Here is a 26,513-nt window from a genome sequence, read left to right as displayed (position 1 = left end):
TCTGATTACCTCTTATACTATTTAATAAATAAAATTATAATCCAGTGAGGGTTTACGAAGAACTACAAATTCAGCTGTTATTAATATAGCAATTAATGTCCCATTCAATGTTGAGCCCCATAGGGTAGTAAGAACAAAGGTCAAAAATCCATCTCTTATGGAAATTTGTCTTTTCATATTACTCCCTCTCCAATGTGGGATACACTTCTCTATGGCTATAATTTTTAATTAAGAATGGTCCCTCCCGTAATGTTCACAAAAGCGTCTAGAAACACTATGGCCAATAAAGCCTTTGCGGATATTGGTCAGATGTTCTCCAATTCTGACCTTTAAAGGTCGGGTGGTCCTCCCCACGTATTGGAGCCCACATGGGCAAATTAATAAAAAAAAATCACCCCTATTGTGCCACAGGTGATAAACTCATTATTCTCATACTTCTTGGTTGTAATTTTAGAGGAAAAGGTGGACGTTCTTATAGTTTTAGATGTTCTACACATCTTACACCTTTTACATGGGAAAAAACCCTTCAAATTTCCAAACATACCAGTGCTGGGTTCAGGTGGATTGATGCTACTTGGTGCCACAGTGTCTTTAAGGGCACTGTTCCTCCTATATATGACATTCAGTTTTTCTGGGAGTTTAAGTCCTAAAATATTATCAGTCTTTAGTATTGGCCAGTGTTTTTTCTTTAATTCTATTAATCCACCAATATTGAGAGGAAAAGGTAGTGATCAATGCCCATTCATATGAATTAATTTCCTTTGGCTCTTTTATTTTGGTTTTTAGTAAAAGACTTCTTTCCATATCCCTTACTTTTTCTAATTCTTGATTCAAATTAGCTGAATTATAACCCTTTTCCAAAAAACGTTTGGAGAGGGTTTCAGCCTGTACTGAGACATCTTCCAATTTTGAGCAGTTTCTTCTGATTCTTTGAAACTGACCATTAGCGATAGCTTTCAACCAGCTGGGGTGATAGCAACTTTCTATTGGGGATCAAAAAATATTTTTCTTTATCATTCAGAAACCCTTTTATAAATCCTTCCTGTATTAATTGATTTAACAGGCGCTTACACTGATCTGTCAGATCTTTTGACAAAATCGTATGTGTTTTCATCTGATAAAAGGTTTTTCATTTCTTCCAAATAGTCTCGTTTTCTTAACAAGACAGTTCCACATACATATAAAAGTATAATAACATCCACCTTTATCTCTAAAATTACAACCAAGAAGTATGAGATTAATGAGATTATCACCTGTGGCACAATATGGATGAGTTATTTATTAGTTTGCCCATGTGGACTCCAATACGTGGGGAAAACCACCCGACCTTTAAAGGTCAGAATTGGACCAATATCCACAAAGGCTTTATTGGCCATAGTGTTTCTAGACACTTTCATGAACATCATGGGAGGGACCATTCTGAATTAAAAATTATAGCCATAGAGAGGTACATCCTACTTTGGAGAGGGAGTAATATGAAAAGACAAATTTCCAGAAGAGAAACTTTATGGATTTTTGACCTTTGTTCTTACTACCCTATGGGGCTCAACATTAAATGGGACATTAATTGCTATATTAATAACAGCTGCATTTGTAGTTCTTTGTAAACCATCACTGGAGTATAATTTTAATTAATTAAATAGTACAAGAGGTAATCAGATTAATGGGTGGTATTTTTATTGTTATTAAAAAGTCAGTCAAATGATTTTTGTGGGGTTTCCGTCTTGAGGGGCTGTCAGACAGATAACCTCACATATAATTATTAGAAGTAATATATTAATGTTTTAGGACTGAAAGTAATAATAAGCCCTAGATTTAGATAATGTTTTAAGATCAATAATCGTTGGTGTTGTGGGACTTATTTTCTTCTTTTTTTTGTGTATTTGAAGAATAAATCAATTAAAAAGTGGAGAACTAAGAAAAAGAAAATTTCATTAAACTTGTATTTTTTATTTTTTATTACATTTTTATAGAATTTTATTCATATAGTCTTTTTTATAAAGCTGTGCTCCAGACTCATTGGATAAAATATTTCTGATGAGTGCAGGAGGCGCTTCTTTTTAATCTGGAATTTTTTGAAAACATTAAGTCACCGGATAAATTGTATGAATTTAGAAAGATATTTTTGTGTAAAATGTAAAAAAAAAAAAAAAAAATGTTTTTAAAATATGCTTTTAAAATGGGATGTGAATATGATGTTATTAAGCAGCTAAAGATACTGCAAATTATATTTGACAGCTATATCTGTTATAGAATGCAGGCTAAAATTTCAGAGCATTTTATAATAATTTTAGATATATTATGAATTTCGCATAAAAGTAATATGTTATGACAATTTGTTTTTGCATGTTGTATTAGTGCTCAACAATATTGCTCAATGATTTTGTTTTTATTCATGAAATGTATTTGTTATGTGTGTCACACCGATTAAGAAGCAGTTTTTTTGCACTTCCAGTGTCTCTTCTGCTTTGTATAAAAAGTGTGGTGTTTGAAGTCTCGGGTATCTCCGTTCCCAGTCAATGCTTGTTACAAGGAAACGCGTCATTTGGAGAGAACCCCGTGATGTCACCACGCACCAGCTGACAGTCTAAAAAGTTCTGAGCTATATATATTTCTTTGTGGTGCACGAGAAAATTGTGAGAAACAAATGTTATGATTTATTGCACCATGAAGCTCCTCTTCTTTTTATTTTAACCAACCATTGGAAAAACTATTTGGAGGAATTCTGGAATAAAGGGAAATTGTTTTAAAACTATCCCACTGCCTATCACTTAAGATGGAGGAGAGCGGCTATCCCATTTGAGTCAACCAGGTGGAGTATTACAGCTGATAGCTGCTCCTGCTTATGAGTGAGAGGACGGTATAATCCTTCCTTGATGTTCCTGCTGTGGATTTGTGGCTGGGTGCGGATGAATAGCTGTTACAGCATATTGCATAGTCACTGGGTGAGTTTAACCCTTATAATTTGGGGTGCTTCGTATCTGGTAAGAGGCCACCTGGCAACTTTTACGTTTTATTGTTTCTATCTGGATCTGAAGCATTGGAGCAATCTTGCAAAGTGGAGGGGCAGCAGTCCAAGTCATCTTTTTGCTAATTTGTTTCAATTTGGACATTCCTTTGATATATCAATTTAAATATTTGTGTTGATTTTTTAAGCTTTACTAGTAGGGGAGTTTTTAATTATTATATTCACTTATTAAAATGTTTCACAAAAAAATCATTTTTCACAAACCTTTCATATTTATGTATTGGTGATCAGTTCACCTATTTCATATTAATAAGCCGCACTTCTTTTGTAATGTTCACTTATTGAGGTTAATATTTGTGCAATCTCTTGTATATGTATATATATATATATCTGTTTTATTTGAGTATTCAATTTACCAGGAGATATCTGCATTTAAAACCCTTTTTCAATTTTTTTTTAATCTAATTTGGTTTTTAAACATCACCTGCACATAGGGTTGGCAAGTGCAGAAAAAACAATATATATACATTTAAAAAAAAAAATCTTAAGCTTTTCAGGTGCTTTTTTACACAGTAAAAAATAACCAGCAATAAATTGTACATTCAGGACAAATTAATAGAACAATACAACCTATATTCCCAATAGGTAGGTAACTGTGTCATACAGTAAACAGGATCATAGCTACTTAAAGTGGTTGTAAACCCTTAAAACACACTTTGACATACAGGTAAGCCTAGATTAAGGCTTACCTGTAGGTCCAAGAAATATCTCCCAAACCTACACGGTTTAGGAGATATTTGCCGAAAGATAGGCACCGCTGTCTACAGCGCATGCGCCGTAGACAGCGGCGTGCAGGCGCACTGAGTGCGGCACCCGTCAACGGTGATATGCCGCGCGTGGCGGCTCCTGTGCGCATGCGCAGGAGTGACGGCTTCGCCGAATGACAGCGGCGGAGCAGCGAGACCCACCGAGAAGATGGATACGCCGGACTACAGGGGACAGCGGTGACATCGCTGGCTCCTGTGTCAGGTAAGTGACACATAATGGACTACTATGCGATGCATAGTAGTCCATTATGCTTTACCTTTGCAGGGAATGAAAGAGGAAGTAAACTGGGTTTACTTCCTCTTTAATAATAGGTGTGCAACATTAGTTATGATACTTACATAGTCAATTATAAGATGACAACCCCTATAGAACTGCTCCCTCCAAACAACCGCTGCAAGGGTGGGCACTATAGGTTGAGCACTAATCCCACCAGAGGGACAGGTTCCCCTCACATATAAAAGAGCAGCAGGCCAGTGGGGAGGGTATAAAGAGAGAGGGAGTCAGAATGCTGCTGGATTACAATACAGGGGGTCCCCGGGTTACAAACCCGTAAGGGACTTTCCTCCTGTTTGTAATTTGGAAATGTTCATAAGTCGGCCACGCATGCGCAGAACAACAATTACGGACATTTCCAATGTTCCGTCGAATGCCGTTTGGCACATGTGCGGCAAATTACGGACATTTCCACCATTTTCCAAGGCATGCGCAGACCAGCAGATGGTCCTCGCAGAACGGCAGAGGGTCCATGAAGCGCCCTGTTCGTAAATAGGAGTGGGTTCGTAAGTCGGGCGTTTGTAAATCGGGACCCCTGTAGGGGAAAAAAATTACATATAGAAAAAACACCATTGTGATCATTACAAACTTCCTGGCACTGCTGGATTGTAAACAACTCAACTGTCACCCCAAAGCCAAATGTCATCTCTAATAGATAGATAGATAGATATATTTATACATATATATACATTCAATAACAGCATGTTTAACCACTTAAAGACCGTCTCACGCCGATATACGTCGGCAGAATGGCACGGCTGGGCACAATCACGTACCGGTACGTGATTCTTTAAGTGCCCACCCATGGGTCAGGAGCGTGGGTCGGGACCCGGGCCTGTGCTCCGTGACCGTGGCCGCAGGACCAGGGGATCCGATCGCCACTGGTGTCCCGCGATCAGGTCACAGAGCTGAAGAACGAGGAGAGGTCTGTGTAAACAAACCTCTCCTCGTACTTCCCTGTGTGGCTGTCACCGATCGTCTCTTCCCTTTTATAGGGAAGGACGATCAGTGATGTCACATGCCAGGCCACGCCCTCCTACGATAAAAAAAACCATAACGTCATACATAACACTACACTGCCCCCTAGTGGTTAACTCCTTCACTGCCAGTGTCATTTACACAGGAATCAATGCATTTAAATAGCAATGACTGCTGTATAAATGACAATGGTCCCAAAAATGTGTAAAAAATGTCTGATGTGTCCGCCATAATGTCGCAGTCACAATAAAAACCACCGCCATTACTAGTAAAAAAAATATATTAATAAAAATGCTATAAAACTATCCCCTATTTTGTAAATGCTATAACTTTTGCGCAAACCAATCAATAATCTTTAATTGCGATTTTTTTTACCAAAAATATGTAGAAGAATAGGTATCGGCTAAACTGAGGGAAACAAATGTTTTTTTTATATATTTTTGGGGATATTTATTATAGCAAAAAATATTGCATTTTTTTTAAATTGTCGCTCTATTTTTGTTTATAGCGTAAAAAATAAAAACCGCAGAGGTGATCAAATACCACCAAAAGAAAGCTTTATTTGTGGAAAAAAAAGCACGTCAATTTTGTTTGGGAGCTATGTCGCACGACCGCACAATTGTCAGTTAAAGCAGTGCCGAATCGCAAAAAGGGGCCTGGTCCTTTGACTGCAAATTGGTCCGGGGCTTAAGTGGTTAAAGAAGATTTTGAGGGGTTTAAAAGACGTGAAACAAAATAAATGCATTAGGTATAAGATTCAGGTTCGAAACAAACACATGTTTGGTCCAAATTTACATGCTCTGGTCAAAATCCAAACTTTCAGGGATGTTGGGCCATATGCGACAATGCAAACCAGTGAACTGTGAACTCTGGTGCACATATATTCAGTGTTATATAATGCCACTGATACAGTGCATTGAATTGCAGTTTGGGGGGCTAGGTAGAATAGAGTGTTATTCCACCTGTATTTGCTTTGAAGAGCCACCATAGGCGTTTTCAAGGGGGGTGCCAGGTGTGCCTGGGCACACCCTAATCACCCCCTGTGCAGTGTAGATTCCACCTTGTTGCCCTGGCCCCTGTCATTTACCGGCCGCTTCCTTTTCTGAATGAGCATAGTCAGTGAGTGATTGATAAAGATCACTGTGTTCAGTCATAACTGAAGCCTAGTAAACTGTGTTTTCTAGGCTTCAGTTTGTGAATGAACAGGAAGACCCTCAGTACAGAGCACTTCCCATTCATTCACTGTCCAGTGCAGCTGACACTGCACAAAGGGGCTGGGGAATTTCTATCCTCAGCTCCTTTTTCTGTCGCAAAAGTGAGACATCAGGGGTCTGTTTAGAGCCATGTTATTTCACAAAACCCCCAGTGAGGCTCCTAAAAGGATTGCAAATAAAAAATACTGTAAAAAATAATAAAAAAAATAAAAAATAAAAAATAAAAAACTACTGACACTGCCCATTGCCCAACTGACATCGTCCACATTTTAGTACATTTTAAAATGTGTGTTTACATTTCTAAGTATGTATTAACACTAGGGATGAGTCAAAAAAACCCTGTTCGGTTCGCACCAGAACAGGCAAACAATGTGTTTGAACACGTAAACACCATTAAAGTCTGTGGGACTCGAACATGAATAACCAAATGTGCTAATTTTAAAGGCTTATATGCAAGTTATTGTCATAAAAAGTGTTTGGGGACCGGGGCCCTGCCCCAGGGGACACGTATCAATGCAAAACAATAAGTGTTTTTTTTTTTTTTAGGGAGCAGGGATTTTAATAATGCTTAAAGTGAAACAATAAAAGTGTAATATTCCTTTAAATTTCATACCTGGGGGGGTCTATAGTCTGCCTGTAAAGGCGGGGCATGTTTCCCATGTTTAGAACAGTCTGACTGCAAAATTAAATTTCTAAAGTAAAAAAACTAATTTAAAACTACTCGCGGTTACAATGAATTGTCGGGCCAGACAATACACATAACAGTTCATTGATCAAAACAGCATGGGGATTTCGCCGCAGGGGAACCCCCGAACCAAAATTAAGAAAAAAAAGTGGGGGGCCCTTCAGGTCTGGTATGGATATTAAGGGGAACCCCGCTCCAAAATGTAAAAAAAAGGAGTAGGGGTCCCCCTCAAAATCCATACCAGACACTTCAGGTCTGATATGGATTTTAAGGGGAATCCCATGCCAAATTTAAAAAAAAATGGCGTGGGGGTCCCCCTAAAAATCCATACCAGACCCTTATCCGAGCACGTAACCTGGCAGGCCGCAGGAAAAGAGAGGGGCTGAGAGAGCGCCCCCCCTCCTGAACCGTACCAGGCCACATGCCCCCAACATTGGGAGGGTGCTTTGGGGTAGCCCCCAAAGCACCTTGTCCCCATGTTGATGGGGACAACGGCCTCATCCCCACAACCTTTGCCCGGTGGTTGTGGGGGTCTGCGGGTGGGGGGCTTATCGGAATCTGGAAGCCCCCTTTAACAAAGGGACCCCCAGATTCCGCCCCCCCCCCCCCGTGAAATGGTAATGGGTACAAAAGTACAAAAAGTGTCAAAAATGTTAAAAATGACAAGAGACAGTTTTTGACAATTCCTTTATTTAAAGTCTTCTTCTTTCCATCTTCTCCAAGGAAGCTATAGTACAGCTTCTGTGAATGGAGGCTGGAGGTGGAAAGGTCATGTATATAGACATATGGCAGGTCCCTCTGCTCTTATTAACCCCCATGGCATCAGAAGATTACGGCTACAGGGGTAGCAGGGGATCAGAGGACCAAGGATTTCAACCACAAATGGCAGCATAAGGGCCATTTTGTTTTGATTGTAAGTAAACTAAACTTAGTCATTCCCTACTCATGTTTGAAGGATTTGTGTATTTTCAATGCTGTCCCTTAAGGCACCTAAAAGTGAACCTGAAAATACCCTCTCCTATATGGTCATTTAAAAAAAAACATCTACATTGGTACATGTTCCCTAGTGCAGTGTCCAAGCCCCCGTGTCCATTTAACAATCCCTTGCCTATGAGCCTTGAAACTGTCCAGAAATGATTTTTAAGGTTTGGCTCCCTTTGATCTCAGTGTGGTTCAGATTGATGCCTGGGTACGTTCAGCTCATCCCTAAGCTGCATTTATACATCTAAGGTCAGTACAAGGATTTGGAAAATTTACATATTATTCTAAGGGCTGTACAATAAGAGGACATCAGTTGTATATGTTGAAAGACAATTTCATTGTAAGGATAGAAAACGTACAGCAAGAGCAAGTAAGCTATGGAATGGCTTACTACAAAATGTAGTTATGGAAAAATTATTGATAGAATTTAAGAAATTTAAAAGATATTGGATGATTTTCTAATTGTATCCACAGATATAGTTATTATAGAAAAATATCTGGGCTGATGTATACTGTAGATCTTTCTTGTATTTGCCTAGCCCAGAAGGAGATTTGTTTCTTCCTATAAAGAATAATTGGAGCAGAGGGTTTGTTTGGCCTTCCTCTGGACCAAAATTGCAAAATCAGTTACACAATCTTGTAATAAAATGGGTGTTTGTTTAAAGAGAATGGAAATTTATAGGTCTTAAAAAATTCTCGTTGGTTGAATACAAATTGTAAACTAAAATATGCTGTGTCATTTCCATGAATTCCTATTGGTCTGGATGGATGAGGGGGCAGGGAGGTATCTGTGGCACAATGAGGATCACTCACCATTGGACCGAACGAAGCTTCTGGTGGCTAGTAGGGAAAAAGTGGGCAAGGGTGGATTCCTTTATATATAACTGATTGTGAGCATGTTTGAATAACTTTATATATTGTATCAAAGCATAGCAAGAGTTTAGGTTGCCATTCCAATAATATACAATGTGTAGAGACCATGTACATAGAACTACGGTGTAGTCCACTGGAACTTTTAAGGTGTCAGAAAAGTCAAACAGCTGCAATATTATACAGATATAAAGCAAATCTTTTATTTTTTACAAAATAAGTCTGATATAGATCGTTTGAAAGCATAATAGTAAAAAATGTTGCAAAACATTAAAAATATCATCATAAATATCTCCATACATGTGCCCTGTTGTTTCCAATGTCCTAATAAAGTTTACATATTTTTGGGGTTCCAGGTATGACTATTCAACTGTGTCATGCAGTGGAGCCAGGTCACTTTCTCAACGCTTTTCACAGAACGATGCTTCCTCAGGGAAAGATGGGGGAAGTCATATAATAGACTATATGTCATTAATGTCACTAACCGCATGCGATAACACTGTCACGTGTAATGAGTCATGTGACTCATTTGAATAAATTATTGCATGCGGTTAATTAAGTCCATTTAAAAAAAATTAACAATTATGCAGTATTTACATCAAAATGAAAAATGTGCCATTGTCAAAAACCTATGAAGTAAGCTTTTAAGTTCTCTTCACACATGGAAGAGAGAGTAAAAAAAAAACATGCAATGTTTATCAGCAGAGTTTTGCTGGTGATACCACATGCGCTATTTGTCAGAAACAGCTTGGGGGTCCCTCCCAATAGCTGGTTTGCGGGTTGGGAAGCTGGCTGCCACATCCTTAATAACAGATGACTCATCAGCTGTCAGCTGGGTTGGTGACATCACAGGGGGAGATGCCACTAGGTGATGTCACCAGGTGGCCCCACCCCTTACCTATTTAAGAACTGTTACATGGCGGAGCATTTGTCATGAGCATAGCATTTCTTTTTTCGGGGCCAGCAGCGTGATTTTCGGTCACTCGCCCCCCCCCCCCCTTTTTCTGACCTGCCGGGCTGTATGCTTGGATAAGGGTCTGGAATGGATTTTGGGAGGAGAGGCACGCCTTTTTTTTATTTTACCGTGGGGTTCCCCTTAAAATCCATACCAAGCCCTTTGGGGGGGGACCCCATGCTGTTTATTTTTATAATTTTTTTAATTGCTGGCATTTTTTACATTCAGTTGCAGCAGGGAATCGGCTTCCTGTCACGTTCCTTAGCAAACAGCTCAATGCGATAAATTACCGCATGAAAATATGCGGTAATTGCCACATTATCAAAACTTTACCGCAGTACTTACAGTATCTCACAAAAGGGAGTACACCCCTCATATTTTTGTTAATATTTTATTCTATCTTTTCATGTGACAACACTGAAGAAATTACACTTTGCTACAATGTAAAATAGTGAGTGTACAGCTTGTATAATAGTGTAAATTTGCTGTCCCCTCAAAATAACTCAACACACAGCCATTAATGCTTAAAACGCTGGCAACAAAAGTGAAACAGTCCAAATTGTGCCCAAAGTGTCAATATTTTGTGTGGCCACCATTATTTTCCAGCACTAACTTAACCCTCTTGGGCATGGAGTTCACCAGAGCTTCACAAGTTGCCACTGGAGTCCTCCTCCACTTCTCCATGATGACATCACCGAGCTGGTGGATGTTAGAGACCTTGCGCTCCTCCACCTTCCATTTGAGGATGCCCCACAGATGCTCAATAGGGTTTAGGTCTGGAGACATGGTTGGCCACTCCATCACCTTTACCTTCAGCTTTTTAAGCAAGGCAGTGGTCGTTTTGAAGGTTGGTTTGGGGTCGTTATCATGGTGGAATACTGCCCTGCGGCCCAGTCTCTGAAGGTAGGGGATCATGCTCCGCTTCAGTATGTCACAGTACAGGTTGGCATTCATGGTTTCCTCAATGAACTGTAGCTCCCCAGTGCTGGCAGCACTCCTACAGCCCCAGACCATGACACTCCCACCACCATGCTTGACTGTAGGCAAGACACACTTGTCTTTGTACTCCTCACCTGGTTGCCGCCACACACACTTGACACCATCTGAACTAAATACATTTATCTTGGTCTCATCAGACCAAAGGACATGGTTCCAGTAATCCAAGTCCTTAATCGGCTTGTCTTCAGCAAATTGTTTGCAGGCTTTCTTGTGCATCATTTTTAGAGGAGGCTTTCCGACAGCCATGCAGATCAATTTGATGCAGAGTGCGGCGTATGCTCTGAGCACTGACAGGCTGACCCCCCCCTTCACCCTCTGTAGGAATGCTGGCAGCACTCATATGTCTTTTCCCAAAGACAACCTCTGGATATGATACTGAGCATGTGTACTCAACTTCTTTGGTCGACTGTGGCAAAGCCTGTTCTAAGTGGAACCTGTCCTGTTAAACTGCTGTATGGTCTCTTGGTCACAATTCTGCAGTTCAGTTTCAGGGTCTTGGCAATTTTCTTATAGCATAGGCCATCTTTATGTAGAACAATTCTTTTTTTTTATACCCTTAAGCCCCATACACACTATCAGTTTTTCTGCTGAGTTTTTCCTTCAGATTTACCAAAACCATATAATATGAGGTCAAACCTTAGGAGTTGCAATTTGTATGCAATCAGGCAGGCCCTTGCACTACATGGTTTTGGTAAACCTGAAGGAAAAACTCAGCAGAAAAACTGATAGTGTGTATGTGGCTTTAGAGAGTTGCCATGTTGAACTTCCTGTGACCCGTATGAAACAGTGAGAGCGATAACAACAAATTTACGCACCTGCTCCCCATTCATACCTGAGACCGTGTAACAATAAAGAGTCATATGACATCGGGGAGGAAAAATGGCTAATTGGGCCCAATTTGGACATTATCACTTAGGGGTGTACTCACTTTTGTTGCAAGTGGTTTAGACATTAATGGCTGTGTGTTGAGTTATTTTGAGGGGACAGCAAATTTACACTGTTATACAAGCTGTACACTCACTACTTTACATCGTAGCAAAGTGTCATTTCTTCAGTGTTGTCACATGAAAAGATAGAATAAAAGATTTACAAAAATGTGAGGGGCTTACTCACTTTTGTGAGATACTGTATTTATCGCACAATTCTTAGTGAATTGGACATTTGTACAATTGCACAAGCACAAACACATACGTTATTTTACCAAATTTTTTTCAGCGTTATTTAACTCTTAGTGAATTTACTCCATCATCCCTAGTCAGTATAGAAGTTATGTTAACACAGTGTAAGTGACAGTCCATGGTTGGCTGAACTGAAGTATTAAAAAGGCATATTGCTTCCTGAGACAGTCTCCCTCAATTACATCTCAAAACAGCAGCAGAATTCTCCTTGCTTAGTTCTTTACCCAAAGGGCCACAGGAACACAAACACAGGATACCTGCCCTCGCTGCCTACCAGGCCCACCAGGGTGTTAAAATGCTCCATGCCATGTTTGCATTACATGCCTCCCAGTTTACCCATTAGCAGAATGTCCAGTCAGGGAACTTGCATTTCTGAATGGTTTATTTCATAACTTTATTTAATATCCTTTTTAACTAATGAAACCATCAAGCCACTCATTCACTCCCTTGTTATCGCTTGCCTTCACAATTGTAAGTCCCTCCTTATAGGCCTACCTCTCTATAGTCTATCCCCTCTTCAGTCTATCATGAATGCTGCTGCCAGGCTCATCTACTATACCAACCACTCAGTGTCTGCCAACCCTCTCCGCCAATCCTTACACTAGCTCCCGATCGCCCAACAACTTAAATTCAAAATATTAACCACAACATACAAAGCCATTCACAACTCTGCCCCAAGTTAAATCACCAATTTTGTCTCCAAATACCACCCAAACCATCCTCTCCACTCCTCTCAAGACCTCCTTCTCTCAAGCTCCCTTGTCTCCTCCTCCCATGCATGTCTCCAGGACTTCTCCAGAGCCTGTCCCATCTTATGGAATTCTCGACCTCATTCTGTCCGGCTATCTCAAGCTGCCTTCAGGCAATCCCTGAAAACTCATCTCTTCAGGGAAGTCTATCACACCTCCAACTAATATTTTACCACTTCCATCAGCTCATTCCCCACAGTTACAACCTTGTGTGCCACTTGTCCCACCCCATTAGATTGTAAGCTCCTCTGAGCAGGGTCCCCTTAACCCTCTTGTATTTTATTGTAATGTAACTGTATTGTCTTCCTTTTATATTGTAAAGAGCTGCGTAAACTGTTGGTGCTATATAAATCCTGTATAATAATAATATTAATAATGATTTTTACAAGGTCCAAATAAATGGCATAAAACACATTATCCTGCATGAGGTATTGAATGCCAGTGTAAGTCTGAGTCTATGCAGAAGCTAATCTCACAGTTCATTAGCCTGGCAATGCTGAACCAGGCCCAAACTGCCCCCCCCCCCTGCATTGAGAGGGAGCATTAGCTTATCTAGCCATTTTACCCCCACCAAATGGGGTTCTTCATGCCTTACTCTTCCTATGCACAAACCAACCTAGCATCTTTCCCCCACACACATAAGTATATATACCCCAGCCAACAAAAAATTGAGCAAATACTGGCAGGGCACAGGGTGCAGACCATCCTAAAAGAGACACAAAGCCCCTTTTACAAGACATTCTTGACACGGCAAGCTTTTCTGCTTGCTTTTCCTTAAAAATGTAGATTATTAGTGTAATTTTGTTCTTAAAGGGATTGTAAAGAGATTTTTTTTTTTTTTAATAACAAACATGTTATACTTACCTCCACTGTGCAGCTCGTTTTGCACAGAGTGGCCCTGAACCTGCTCTTCTGGGGTCCCTCGGTGGCTGTCTCGGCTTCCTCCCTCAGATGCTTCTCATGTTCATGCGAGCTCCCTCGCATGGTGAGAAGCATCTGCAGGCACGCTCCCGTGATACAGCCGGCAGCTATAGCCGCTCGCTGTATCACACGGCCCCGCCCCCGGCACTGCGCGACAGTGGATGTGATTGACAGCAGCGCGAGCCAATGGCTACGCTGCTTTCCATCCATCCACTCCAGCCAATCAGCAGCCAGGCTGAACGGTGGAAAGGACGTCGGGGAACGAGTGCGGGACTTTCAAGGGGTGAGGTAAGTAAAACGGGGGGCTGGGGGCGCAGACACTGTCAGATGTTTTTTCACCTTAATGCATAGAATGCATTAAGGTGAAAAAACATTTACCTTTACAACCCCTTTAAGGAAAAGAGGAAGTCTGCACCCATAGGTGCCCAGGGCAGCAACGGTTAAATACAGTCTGCACATATCCTGACATAATGGCAGGTAATACACTCAATTCACAAAGCCTGGACATAGAGATAAGTATCTCCATTTTAGCCATATGGCCAAAATCTTGTTTGGGTGAAAATAGCTGCCACTCGTATGTTAGCTTTGTAAATTGAGCCTCTTATCTGATATGTGTTTTCAGATAGCAAATGCTTTTATTATGCCCTTGGGTACTATATTATATATATTGATCACATATTTGGCTTTGCCATTTTATAGGGTACACGGTCTTAAATGGGGAGTCTTTATGTACAGGTAGTGACAGTTGGTTTAGCAGGATAGGACAAAACTTACTTAGTGGACTCACACAACTTCAACATACCGAGTCTAACATATAAATATAGACCTATTTGGCCAAAATACAAACATATTCAATTCATCAAAAAATATTAAATAGCACACACATAAAAAAGACCATGGCTCATCCTAAAAACAAATGCCTCCAATATAGATTTAACCCCATTATATCCCAACATAATTCATAATCTTCATATTAACTCCAAAAAAAACAACCAGCTTGGGTATTTTTATTTTTCACATTTATAGTGACTTCCCCCAAATGGTGGGCTCAGGCATCCAAAATGGTAAAGATATTGTATAATAGAACTTTTATTTAAGTGAGCATAATGAAGAGTAAAATCAAGACCAATGGTTCAGCCTCACTGGAAGTAATCTGCCACTACCGTGTCCAATGACTATGCACCCCATTGATGGGTGGACATATGGACAAGGTAGATGTACTCTGGTGTACCAGCCAAGTGAATGTCCTTAAAATACCCAATACTCTGCTTTTTTTATATTATTCAGGAAACAGCAGTCACATCAAATATGTTGTAATACATGCCAAGGTGTGTCCTATATGGTGAGTCAAACTTAGGAGCATGGCAGGTACACCTTGTAGGTATCTGCCTATTAATGTCCTTTTGTACACCAGGTGTATAAGTGCCTTGGAACAAGAGTCCTCAAAACTCCATCCATTTATAACATACCATCATAAATGAACATTGGTTGTCTAACATTTATCCAACAACAGTTTATACCCGTGTTTCTTTAACTGTCCATAGCTGTAATGGTTTTAGTACTAAAGGCTAAACATGATGTTGGAGTCTTCACACTGGGGAAACCCATTCACAAAACATGTTAAAGTGTGAAGTTATGCCTAAAGCCTACCATCGATCATTCATTTTAATTCACAAAATAAGGGGCAATCATGACCCAACAAAAGTCCAAAATATATGTAAAAATAAGTCCATTCAGATTGTATTGTCGGTATACGACTGTAATCAATTATAATGGGTATGGAAAACAGCAGGATGCTTATCAAACATCCAGATCATCCTTAAAGAGCAACAAACCATCCTTGTGATCCAAGTAATTCTGAATCCAAAACTAGGGATGCCCAGAAGGGAACTTTAAAATGTCAGGGTTTTAGCACTCAAATAAAGTGATCCAGTGTCCCAAAGTTTAATTGATAAAAGCAAAATACAGTTTCAAGAGGGTCACATGTAGTGTGGAATCCGTTTTAGGGAGACAAAAATTTAGTGGCTTAAAAAAAATACAATGACCTTGTGTTCAGAGAGGAGCTTACTGGCATAATTCATATACGTGTGCATTTAAACATGTATGTATGAATGTAAATTTACTCAGGTGGCTAAATGAGTATTCCAGCTAACAGAATAAGTTCATGTGCCTACACTTCTAAGCACTAAACTCACATTAACACACATGTAATTATACACCAAAATGTGCATTTTTGGATTCAATGCAGATAGGACTATTTTAATATACCTGTGTGCTTTAGATCTTAGTAAATCAGCCCTATCAAGTATAAAATTGCAGACATTATACAAAGTGATAATCTGCTTGGAAATTTGCCATATGGGGCTTCTGGTAGGAAAAAAACATTTACTTAATATGTAAGTAAGCACTGAGATAGATTTAACTGCTGCAAAGATCTGCTAAAAAAAGTTGCACCACGCAAGTAATAAACAAATCAAGCAAAAAATAATAATAAAGGGATAGCCTAAAACACCAAAAACAGCAAATGACAAAATACACATAAACTGTAATATGTAACTCACCCTAATTTAATACAATGTTTAGCTGGTTTCAATTCATTTTTGATTTTTACTCAATTTTAGGCGTTACTTTCAATGACAAAAAATCTTTCATTAAACAAAAAATAGTTACTTACCAGAAGAATTACAGAAAAGAACCACCAGCACAAGGATATGACCCCACTGAGTTTTCATTGTTGGGAACTATTGATTGTTCTTCCACTTTCCTATCAATGAAATCCTTGTAGATTGCTCTCTTGTTCTTTATCATTCCTAAATTGACAATGAACTTAGACCCTTAAGCAGCATTTATTTATAGCAGAGCCTGTGATGCTGATAGGAGGAGGCAGAGAAATGACATAGTACGCAACCCCAACAGTGACGATGGTAGAAATAAAGGAGAGGTCATGTATGGATATGAAGGACCTGTGTTTGCGAAATCTCCTAAACTCCAGGAGCGAATTTAAAGCACCTTGCTAGGATAAGTATTCTTGTAAATGGAAGTTGTAAAAACTTGTAAATCAACATAGAATTTCGCTGACTCAGAAAAAGAACGTTATACTGAAAATTTCAGGCATGTTTGCCTTTCAATGTCTAACTTTTCTAACACATATAAATTCTGGAAAAGGAGGGACACAAAGAGAGGTGGAAAGGTGCTGCTCACCCCAAAAGTACAAAAAAAAAGAAAAATTTCCCCAAAGTACGGTTTTTAGGCAGTAAAGTAGAATAATTGAAGCAATGTTTTAATTAAAAAAGTAATTATTTATTTATAGTATCAAAAAGCATGACATGATAGTTAAAACAACATGAGCTCCAGTAGGAAATAAAAACTAAACCGAAAGTACACTTGCAGACAAATAATTTTTCATAGCAACATTAGTAATAAAAATTTTGACAATTTTGAAAAATGATCCTGGAGCATTTCAACCCAGAATGCAAGGGTCTTCTTCAGAGGTTTAGTCTGCTAGAAAAGATATAGTATGGGTACACATGTCAAAATTATATGCACACAGTAACAGAAAAAAATAGATGCCTTACAGTGCAAACATGTGGTATAGTTAATAGTTAATCGTGTATATTTCACTGGAAGAGTACTTCCTACATGGAGATCCTTAAAAAACCTTTTCTCTCCTCAGGTGGCTCCAAGACACTCCACATCCACTTGAACCAGACCAGGATAGTAATCAGGCCATATGACTTATAGGAAGTCACACTCAAGATAACCCCCCAGAAAGACCGATCGAGCAGCGATCGAGTGGGGGGCAAATCACACCTGTGGCAGAGATCCAGGATGAATTAATCAGCCTGCCCACAATATACGTAGCCAGTCAGACAGAAAATTCACATGGCAGCAACACACTAATAAAAATGGGGATGCGATAAAATCAACGCATATCCCCATGCATGTAGTATGCATGCGTTTATGGCCCTCCATTCATCCAAAAAATATATGTCTCTGCATATGAGAATAAGTAAAAAATAGATGTGAATAAATAGAGCAGAGGGTCAGAGTGACACAGTGCGTTGGCTCCATGAGCAGGGATCATGTCCCTTGAAAGTATATAGTCTACGTGATGAGAGACAGATGAGAAGTGCAGAGATGAAAATAGAGTGAGAGGGGAAGGAGACAAAACAACCACAAGAAAAGCTGCAACACAAAACATATGTGTGTGGAGTGTAAGAAGTGGGGTGAGAGGGACAAGGAATAAAGTGACAACGGTGACAGAGTGAGAGTGATGATAAATAGTGATGGCCGAACGGTTCGCCCAGCGGTCGTTTCGCGGCGAATTTCGGCTGTTCGCGGTCCGCCCGATCGGCGGACTATTGCCGCCGTTCACCCGGCGGACTTCCGTGTTTACTGTGTAAAAGAACTTTGACCTATGATGACACATCCATCATGGGGTACAGGACAGCCAATTGAGACATTACAGCACATGGACACCTGGACATTCCCCCTAACTTATAAATAGACCCGATCCGGCGGCCATTTTACATTCTTTCTTCTGTCACTATAGGGAGAGGTTGCTGTGTGGAGCAGGGAGAGATTGCAGTGACCCAAATCGCTAGCTATTTGGTACACAAAAGTTATTTTCAGGACTGGTATAGGTGTTAGGTGTAGTTCAGGATATAGGTTTGAGGCACTGCTGTGCTACTGATTGTTGCAGCAGCCTGAGTGTCTTTTGTCAGTTTAGAGAAAGGGACAGGACGGTGTGTGCTGCAGGGACAGTCAGTTTAATCATTAGCTGTTACTATCAGGTCCACAAAAGTGCTATTCAAGTTATTGTTCCAGCAGCCTCTGTTTTGTCAGTTTATATAGGGACAGGCAGGAAGCTGTGTGTGAGGCAGTGAGGGTCAGTTTAATCAGTAGCTGTTACTATATTAGGTCCACAAAGGTTCTTTTCAGGACTGATATGGTAATAGGCTTGTACACGTATAATATTCTTTCTTCCAAATATAGAAAGAATATTATTCTTGACTGCTGCCCTTCTGCTGCAGTCTGCTAATTAGTCACAACCTACTTGTTCCACAAAGGTCCTTATAAGGACTGGTAACTTGGTCTAGGGTGCTACAGTACATAGGGTTAAGTGAGGTACAGTCTGCTATTCTATAAGGACTGGTATAGGTCCACAATACATAGGGTTGAGGTGCACTACTGCTGACCGCTGCCCTATACTGCAGCAGTCCTTCATCAGTATAGGGACTGACATACAGTCTGCTAATCAGTCATACACAACCTATTTGTTCCACAAAGGCCCTTATAAGGACTGGTAACTTGGTCTAGGGTGCTACAGTACATAGGGTTAAGTGAGGTACAGTCTGCTATTCTATAAGGACTGGTATAGGTCCACAATACATAGGGTTGAGGTGCACTACTGCTGACCGCTGCCCTATACTGCAGCAGTCCTTAATCAGTATAGGGACTGACGTACAGTCTGCTAATCAGTCACACACAACCTACTTGTTCCACAAAGGTCCTTATAAGGACTGGTAACTTGGTCTAGGGTGCTACAGTACATAGGGTTGAGTGAGGTACAGTCTGCTATTCTATAAGGACTGGTATAGGTCCACAATACATAGGGTTGAGGTGCACTACTGCTGACCGCTGCCCTATACTGCAGCAGTCCTTCATCAGTATAGGGACTGAGAGTTTTGTCACAGGGTCATTTAAAAAATGACAGGCAGAGGAAGAGGCAGGCCCTTCCGCAGGGGTGGTAGGGGTAGGGCAGGAGCAACAGGCTTGAGCCAAAGTGGGAAGTTGCAGAAGGTGCGTTCAATTCATTTAAAGGACGCACCAGACTTGGTTGAGTGGCTCACTCAGCCTTACTCTTCTGCATCCTCCTCATCCTCTCGATCTGCACCCTCTTCTTCACTCTCTGTTATGTGCACCCCCAAAGACACTACCACCAACAACACCACCACCACCACATACCTTCCGCTTGAGTCACAGAAATTATTTTCTGATCCATATCAAGACATTTCTGATGCGCAGCCACTCTTGGTATTGGATCAGGAAGAGGAGGTAGCAACAACCGCTACTCAGCAGTCTGACGACAGTACCCAGATCAGCCCAAGGAGGAGGTTGGTCCCCGGGGTTGCTGCCTACTCCGAGATCTCTACTTATAGCGGCGGGGAAGGTGACGTCGATGATGACGTGTCTAGTGATGTCACATGGGTGCCCACAAGAGAGGAAGAGGAGGGGAGTTCAGAGGGAGATATGGACCAGCAGATAGGGAGGAGAAGCAGGAATAACTTACATTGCATAGGAGGGACAAAGCAGACTGCAAATGTATCAGGAGCGAGTCATCGACCATGTACGGTCACATCTGGCACTCCCAGGACACCGGCACATGGCTCCGCAGTGTGGGCTTTTTTTTAACGTGTCCGCTGCTGACAATAGCGTTGCCATCTGCAATCTTTGCAGTCAACGCATTAGTCGCGGTAAGCCCAACACTCACCTAGGGACAACCGCCTTAAGAAGGCACATGAGCAGCCATCACCGAGCCCAGTGGGAGCAACGGAACACACAAAGCCACACTCCAGGCTCTCACCGTAGAGCCTCGTCTTCTACTTCTCCTTCTCCTCTCTCCTCACAATTGTCCTCCACTCCACCTTCCATCACGCCAAGCTCACGTTTTTCTGCAAAAAGGCAGGCTTCCGTGGGCCTAATGTTCGAGCGTAAAAAAATGATGACGCCGGATAACCCTCTTGCCCAACGGTTGACGGCTGGCTTGTCAGAACTCATAGCCCGCCAATTACTGCCATATAAACTGGTGGACTCGGAGGCCTTTCGCAAATTTGTGGCCATTGGAACACCACAATGGAAGGTCCCAGGAAGGAAGTATTTCTCACAGAAGGGCATCCCAGAGCTATATGGCCATGTTCAGCGACAAGTGAATGTATCTCTGGCACACAGTGTCGGTGCCAAGATACATCTGACCACAGACACATGGTCTAGCAAACACGGGCAGGGAAGGTATATCACTTTTACTACCCACTGTGTGAACCTTCTGACGGCCGTCAAGCATGTAACCCTTGGCACCCGTGTAGATTTGGTTTTACCACCACGGATTGCATGCAGGCCTGGCCCTTCTTCTCCTCCTCCTCCTACTCCATCCTCCTCCCTCTCCTCCTCGGCTGACTCCTCCTTTTCCACTGCTAGCGTCTCTTCCGCTGCGCCGCCCAAGCTCCCCAGAACCTATTCGACTTGCCAGGTGAGACGTTGCCATGCCGTGCTGCATCTGCTGTGCCTGGAAGCCAAGAGCCACACTGGCCCGGCACTCCTTTCAGCTTTGCGTTCACAGGCAGATCAGTGGCTAACACCGCTCAATTTGACAGTTGGTAAAGTGGTGTGTGACAACGGTGGCAATCTGCTTATCGCATTGAAACAGGGCAAAATCACGCACGTGCCATGCATGGCACACGTCTTAAACTTGGTTGTACAGCGATTCCTTGTCAAATACCCTGGGGTCCAGGACATCTTGCGGCAGGCAAGGAAAATCTCGGCCCATTTCAGAAGATCTTACACGCCCATGACTCGCCTTGCTGACATTCAGCGGCGACACAATCTGCCGATCAGACGTCTTATTTGCGATTGCCCAACGCGATGGAACTCAACCTTCTATATGCTTGATAGGCTGCTCCAGCAGAAACGCGCAGTTAACGTCTACCTGTATGAACTCTGCGGCAGAACAGGTTCTGGGGAGCTGTTTTTTTTTTCACTGCGCCAGTGGCTGCTCATGCGCGACGCATGCAGACTTCTGCGGATATTTGAGGAGATCACCAAACTGGTCAGTCGCAGCCATGGCGCCATCAGTGACATGGTACCTTATGCCTTCTTTACGGAGCGTGCATTGCGTCGTGTCATTGATCAAGCTGTGGAGGAGCAGGAGCAGGAAGATGAGGAAGTCGCAATGCTGGATGAATTCCCAGGGGGGGCTACTCTATCTGAGACAAGTGAACAAAAGGAGTCTGAAGAGGAGTCAGAGGAGGATGGTGCCAGGGCGGATGAGGAGGAGCAAGAAGAGCATGCTTTAAACCTTTCTGGGATCCCTGTTGTTGTGCGTGGATGGGGAGAGGAGAATGAAGAGGACGACATTATCCTGAATGATGAGCAGGAGCCAGGCCACCACACCGCTTCCAGTTTAGTGCAAATGGGGGCCTTCATGCTCCAGTGTTTTAATAGGGACCCCCGTATAAAAAGCATAAGGGTCAAGGACCAGTACTGGCTGGCAACGTACTTAGACCCCGGTACAAACACAAAATGGCGGAAATGTTACCGCAGTCACAGAGGGCTGGCAGAATGGAGCACTTCCAGGCCTTGCTTTGAGAAATGCTGCATTCTGCTTTTGCGTGCGCTGGCAGAGGAGCAATTCCCACTCCCAGAGAAGGAGTTGCGGGTACCAATCCAACAGCACCTGCAAGAAGAGGCCGGTTTTAAGATGTGTTGGTGACTTCGGATATGAGGTCATTCTTTCAGCCGACCCATCGATAGGTGTCATCCGGATCCAGCATCAGGGAACGCTTAGACCGTCAGGTGTCCGACTACATCGGGTTAACGGCAGATGTGGACGCTCTGAGGAGTGATGAACCCCTGGACTACTGGGTGGGCAGGCTTGACCTCTGGCCAGAGCTTGCCTAATTTGCAATGGAACTGTTGGCTTGCCCCTCATCCAGTGTCCTGTCTGAAAGGACGTTCAGCGCAGCAGGGGGGATTGTGACCGATAAGCGTACTCGCCTAGCTCACGACAGTGTTAACTACCTCACATTTCTAAAAATGAATGAGGCATGGATCTCGGAGGAATTCAACACATGTGACCAGTAGACCATGTATATGTCTATAAACAATTTTTTTAATCGAGTACACAGACCTTCTTTCTTCATTTGGCTCACTTCCTTGTCCAAAAAAAGCACACCGTACTATATGCCCGTACCCTCCTGTTTGAAGAGGTTGAGCGGTGTCATATTTCTACTGGGGCTGCTTATTATGAGGGGCTCCCACCATCCCTGTGCTGTGCTGACTTCCTCCTGGGGCTTGTTATTATGAGGGGCTCCCACCATCCCTGTGCTGTGCTGACTTCCTCCTGGGGCTGTACCTCTGCTGTGCATATTATGAGGGGCTCCCACCATCCCTGTGCTATGCTTATTATGAGGGGCTCCCACCATCCCTGTGCTATGCTTATTATGAGGGGTTCCCACCATCCCTGTGCTGTGCTGACTTCCTCCTGGGGCCGCTTATTATGAGGGGCTCCCACCATCCCTGTGCTATGCTGACATCCTCCTGGGGCTGCTTATTATGAGGGGCTCCCACCATCCCTGTGCTGTGCTGACTTCCTCCTGGGGCTGTACCTCTGCTGTGCATATTATGAGGGGCTCCCACCATCCCTGTGCTATGCTCATTATGAGGGGCTCCCACCATCCCTGTGCTATGCTCATTATGAGGGGCTCCCACCATCCCTGTGCTATGCTCATCATGAGGGGCTCCCACCATCCCTGTGCTTTGCTGACTTCCTCCTGGGGCTGCTTACGGTGCAGGTGTCAGTGCTGTATATCACGGTGCTGATGTCAGTACTCTCTATCACGGTGCTGCTGTCAGTGCTGTATATCACGGTGCTGGTGTTAATGCTTTATGTCACGCTGCTGATGTCAGTGCTCTCTATCACGGTGCTGGTGTCAGATCACTCTTTCACGGTGCAGGTGTCATTGCTGTATGTCACGCTGCTGATGTCAGTGCTCTCTATAGTGGTGCTGCTGTCAGTGCTGTATATCACGGTGCTGGTGTTAGTGCTTTATGTCACGCTGCTGATGTCAGTGCGCTCTATCACGGTACTGGTGTCAGATGACTCTATCACGGTGCAGGTGTCATTGCTGTATGTCACGCTGCTGATGTCAGTGCTCTCTATCACGGTGCTGCTGTCAGTGCTGTATATCACGGTGCTGGTGTTAGTGCTTTGTCACGCTGCTAAAGTCAGTGCTCTCTATCACGGTGCTGTTGTCAGATCACTCTATCACGGTGCAGGTGTCATTTTAGATTATATTTATTCTAATTGATATGATCATGAAACTTTATCAGCATCTCCTCAGAACCCTCCCAGACGACGAAGACGTCATCAATGTATCGTAGCCACATAGAAATATGGCTCGTATACATGAGGAGGTCCTTGTCGCCTAGGAGGGATTTCTCCCACTCCCCCAGGTACAAATTGGCTAGGCCTGGAGCACAACAAGTACCCATGGCCACGCCTTACACCTGGAGGTAGTGGGAGTTATTGAAAACAAAGAAATTATGGTGCAAGATAGATTCAAGACCATCGACGATAAAATCGTTCAGTGCTCGATCATATTTGCAACTTTGTTGAAGGATTCCCTGTACAGCAGCGACCCCCTTGTTATGGGGTTCGAGCATACATATTACTAATGTTGCTATGAAAAATTCTTTGTCTGCAAGTGTACTTTCGGTTTAGTTTTTATTTGCTACTGGAGCTCATGTTGTTTTAACTATCATGTCATGCTTTTTGACACTATAAATAAATAATTACTTTTTTCATTTAACATTGCATCAATTATTCTACTTTGCTGCCTAAAAACCCCACTTTGGGGAATTTTTTTTTTTTTTATTTATTTTTTTTACACATATAAATCCTTGCCTCCAATAGATCAAAGAGCATTGAAGGTGCCATATTCTTAATGTGTGTGAAAACATAGTTCAAGGGCGTTACCAAATGAATCAAAGTAGTAAACTATACCTGTATGACAATGGTTAGCCAAAAAAGATAGTTGATTTATCACAGTGTATAAAACTGCCTGCTCACCTCACAGATGAGTAAAAAACTCATATAATGCTCACTCCTTTGCTCTCCTCCATGATCTCTCTCCTCCACGTCACAACAGCTGATCCCCCTACGCTCTCCAAGCATGACCAGTGTAAATAAGATGTCTCCCCCTTCACCCAGACTGCTGACCAATCTACTCCAAGACCCCCCTGATAACTTAACTTAAAATGACGAGGCCACTCTATAATTGGAATATAAACCGGCCACAGCAGCCATTTATTCATAATTATATAGATTAACATTATAACCAACAACAAACACAAACTTCAGTATCTCCCCCCCGGTGGTCTTTGAAGGCACTTCCCCAATGAACTTATATCCATATCCCACACTGCAGGCCTTTTACCATACTAGGCCTACAGCCGTGATATCCAGCCCAAAGACAACTCTTACCCGCAGTGTCACCATACCATTTCAGTTAACCCGCGTTAACTGTACACCAAAAAGGGGGGGGACCCATACCACCCCAGAGTCCCCCCATATTTCCATCTCCATGGGTCAGTCAACACCCAAAAAGACCACCACTACCGCCACTTCACTGCTTCCGTGACAAAATCCGCACCCAGCACCTGCAAAGAAATAATTATTAGAGGAACACATAACCTAGGGAGGGCAGGCGGGAATCTTCCTACCTCGGTCACTAGCTGTTTCTGCTTACCTCACCCTTAAATAAACATAGCCCTCCCATTTATGACTCATTGCCCACTGCCCCAAACCTTTTCAACTTAACCCCTGCCTCTCCCTTAGTACACTGTCATGCCGGCCTTCTGCCAGCTCCCTTGAAGTCCACCTGCTCCCAGGCATTTCTGTGTGCTCACAATGACAGATTAAATCAAAGCAGTTTCTCCTTTCCTAATCACTTGTAGCTCAGCACTGCTTCTCTCTCCAATCGATCAATAACATGTAATCACCGCTAACAGCTCAGCTCCACTTCGCTCTCAAATTGATTGTTCACATGTAATAATAAACACAATCTCCATAGGGCTCTCTGCTTGTTACTTTATTAAAAACACCCCCTAAAATTAGGCACACTTACAGGATCCAAGTTTTAAAACAGCATAAGAATAAATGTCCACTTGTTCACCACTGCCATGGACTCACGGTGACTCTGTGACATCACGGGCTCGGCTCCTCACCTCTATATGCCTGGCACCCTCTGACTGGGCTTCATCAGTAGATAGAGATAGATAGATTTTTCACTAATAGATGTTATACACATATGGACTGATTTCACTAGGATAGCAATCACTCTTTTGAATATATATAAGTTTATTATTCTTTTTTTTTTTAGTTTTTTTATGTAAATATGTAAATCCTATACAGCGCTTCACTATAAGGTAAAAATGTTCAATTGGTGTGGTGAATCACTGTGAGTGGTATAGCATCTGTAGGGGGAGGGGGTTTCATATGAATTTTTTTCATATTAATTTCGACATCTATATAGTTATATGTACATTGCACTTTAGATTGGGGCTTTCTTTGGCGCTGATTGTCACTATACAATTCATTTAGAGTGTCTGAGACACTGTATGTGTAGATAGGAAATGCTTTACTCCCAGCCCAACCAAAGTAATGACGGAGATGCCAAGCGGGCTTAGGCAGCACTGCTCCACAAAACCATGTCCCCCCCAGGGAATCTGTCATAAACAGGCGTGACCAGAACTATATGGACTGCAACAGAGGGAACCAAACGCCTGTAAAGTGAAATAATGTAGTTTACTAAGGTAAGTGACTATAGATATAAAAGACCTCCAATGCAACACAGAGTACAACAATCCAACAACCAGACAGTGACCCACAAACAACAGTCAAAACAGGTGTATACAATAGATGGGGAATACCAGAATCATAAACGTAGCAATGGAAGATCAGCAGATGGGGTCAAGGAGCAAGACAGGACAGGGAGAAGGTGGAAGGGATCAGGCTACAGGGTAGGGGTACAGGAATACAGGAACACTGGATGGACAGGGAAAAGAACAGGCATAAATGCAGGTTCGGGTTCTCCGGATCACAGGATACAGGTCAAGGCTCAAGAACAATACCAAGG

The 26,513-nt window shown here is 42.3% G+C and overlaps 1 protein-coding gene across 3 annotated transcripts in view; it reads right to left on the bottom strand.

The window, feature by feature from the left end:
- The window catches only part of LOC143961273 (uncharacterized), an 82,728-nt gene extending 66,299 nt beyond the window's left edge, over positions 1-16,429 (bottom strand). For all 3 annotated transcript variants that reach the window (XM_077470522.1, XM_077470520.1, XM_077470521.1), the window contains exon 1: positions 16,274-16,429. In XM_077470522.1, the coding sequence (XP_077326648.1) occupies positions 16,274-16,331 (58 nt within the window). In that variant the 5' untranslated portion in view covers positions 16,332-16,429. The remainder of the gene's footprint in view (positions 1-16,273) is intronic.
- Between the last annotated feature and the right edge of the window lie 10,084 nt (positions 16,430-26,513).

Source organism: Lithobates pipiens, unplaced genomic scaffold (genome assembly GCF_037356315.1).
Source record: "Lithobates pipiens isolate NorthernLeopardFrog02 unplaced genomic scaffold, aLitPip1_a1.2 Scaffold_8, whole genome shotgun sequence".
NCBI classification, from domain to species: Eukaryota; Metazoa; Chordata; class Amphibia; order Anura; family Ranidae; genus Lithobates; species Lithobates pipiens.
This window is presented reverse-complemented; position numbering and strand designations above follow the sequence as displayed.